The 2,390-nt window shown below is 47.3% G+C and overlaps 1 protein-coding gene across 1 annotated transcript in view; it reads left to right on the plus strand.

The window, feature by feature from the left end:
- MRPS18A (mitochondrial ribosomal protein S18A) overlaps positions 1-1,401 on the plus strand; it is a 17,634-nt gene extending 16,233 nt beyond the window's left edge. Inside the window, exon 6 of the mRNA XM_018574349.1 lies at positions 1,218-1,401. Coding sequence (XP_018429851.1) covers positions 1,218-1,362 — 145 coding nt within the window. The 3' untranslated portion in view covers positions 1,363-1,401. The remainder of the gene's footprint in view (positions 1-1,217) is intronic.
- The last annotated feature ends 989 nt before the right edge of the window (positions 1,402-2,390 follow it).

Consider the following 2,390-nt stretch of genomic DNA (forward strand, 5'->3'; position numbering starts at 1 on the left):
CTCTCAGCCCCTACTTCCTGTCCCTTCACACCCCTCTCTCAGCCCCTCCACTCTATCCCTTCCCCACTCCTCCTCTCAGCCCCTACTTCCTGTCCCTTCACACCGCTCTCTCAGCCCCTCCACTCTATCCCTTCCCCACTCCTCTCTCAGCCCCTACTTCCTGTCCCTTCACACCCCTCTCTCAGCCCCTCCACTCTATCCCTTCTCCACTCCTCCTCTCAGCCCCTACTTCCTCTCCCTTCTCCACTCTTCCTCCACACTGTCCCTTCCCCACTTTTCCTCTCAGCCCGTACTTCCTGTCTCCTCTCCACTCCTCCTCCCCACCCCCCTTCCACGCCCCTTCTCTCTGTCTCTTTTCAGCCACGGGACGAGGTGGTGCTTTTGCCATGTTCTCTTCCACATAATTAAGTATTTAATATGGGTAGACTTCTACCAGAATTCACACCATTGTTTGGGGTTCCCCAGAGCAACTTATATTTACCGAATACAAAAGCTGATCCAAACTCTGTGATAGTGACATTGGTTTAATGTAAAGCTACACTGTATGACCAAGAGCCTGTGGACCCATGGCCATCACATCAGTATCAGCTTGGTGGACGTCCCATTCCCAAACCATTGGCATCCTTCCACATTTCATAAGATTTTGGAGTGTGTACCTATTTGTGAGGTCAGGTACGGATGTTGGATGAGAAGACCTGGATCACAATTCCAGTTCATCCCAAAGGTGTTCAGTAGGGTTGAGGTCAGGGCTCTGTGTAGGACACCAAACTGGTCAGACCTTGTCTTTATGGATCTTTACCAGAATTTATCAGGTATCACAGACATGGGTAACTCAAACGTCGTAGATTTTGTCAGTCCGCTGATCCAGTTACATGCAGATGACGTCATATGCCGATCGGAACGTTTCCTGTAGAGGCCGAGCTTGGCTCCGTCCCATGAGTTTCTCTGCAGGTCTCAGAGTCTACCCATCACATTAAAGAACCAATAGGAAGACTTTGTTAGTAGTGGAGTCAACTTGGCCCTTACAGGGGAAGTGGAGGTTTGCTTGTGACTAGATGGGTTTGTTATGTGGTTTTTCACTGCAGATTTTTCATTATGCATTCAGTTTGATTGGCCCGGTCCAGCGTCCCTTCTACTGGACTGTTATCATCCTCACCCATTGCACTATATTATACAGTGTATATTAATGTCTGTGTGGAATTCTCCCCCCCCTGCAGGTATCTGACTCGCTGGTCTGTGTCCAGCGCTCGGCCAATCTACAAGAAAGGACTTAAGTGGTGCAAAGTGAAAATGCCAGTCGGGGACCCCATCATGAAGCATAATGTGTGCTACAGCAAGAGACCTCCCATGTACAATCAATGACCAGGACGGTCAAATCTAATAAATGTCATTCTCTTCTCATCATGCTCTCCTGCAGATCTATACATAGTGTGGACATAACGTAAAGTACACGCATGGCACAGATAGGGCGGACCTGTATCCCCTACAAAATAAGCCTCAGGTTACAGCACAGGATGGTTAGAGGTATCTTCAGCTCCATTTGGGGATATTACAGATAATAGAGGACTTCAAGTGTGAAGCAGTGTTCAAGCTTACTCAGAACTCTGCTGGCGGCTTGCTTAAAATGACGGCACTTCCATTATGATCTGGACTTTAAACACTACTGGGTTATCCTGTCTGTAGTGTAGTGTCAGTACAGGATACCCCAACAGGGTTTAATGTCGAGACGGCGTCTAGTATTGGGACATAATACCCCTGCAGCGTCTAGTATTGGGACAGGGTACCCCTGCAGTGTCTAGTATGGGGAGAGGATACCCCTGCAGTGTCTAGTATGGGGAGAGGATACCCCTGCAATGTTGAGGAGTCCCAAGTGAATAAGCTGAATTTTAGGATGTTTGTTCAATCACATAAAATGGGTTTCATTGTGACACTGAAAGTTAGACAACTACACAGAATTGTAGGAAGAATATAGTTTATTCATAATGCGTATATCTCTGGATTGGTAATGTATTCCTATGAAACTTCCCCCTCAGAACAGGAATTTGTGATGGATGATGATGTCATCAACGTAACAGGAAGAGCCGAGAATTGCGACAATACATTCTGTCTTATAAATGTGCATATTCATGTCTTCATCCTGAGAGCCAGGGGCGGAAGTCTGTCCATTGCTGCCCTTCAACTACCTTACCTGGCACACCGTCTTCCAGCTTCTAAGGCTTGGTTCAGACCTGCGCGACACCTGGAACGCGCTCGATCGTGTGCTAGTGCACACAGTGATTCCTGCGCAGCCCCATTGATTTAAATGGGGTTACATCTGCGCGGCATTCGCAAAAAAAAGTGAAAGTACCTTTTTTTTTTTTTTTTTTGGACGCACGGGTTTTTTTTTGCCG

Source organism: Nanorana parkeri, unplaced genomic scaffold (assembly GCF_000935625.1).
Source record: "Nanorana parkeri isolate BGI_ZX_2015 unplaced genomic scaffold, ASM93562v1 scaffold2894, whole genome shotgun sequence".
NCBI lineage: Eukaryota > Metazoa > Chordata > Amphibia > Anura > Dicroglossidae > Nanorana > Nanorana parkeri.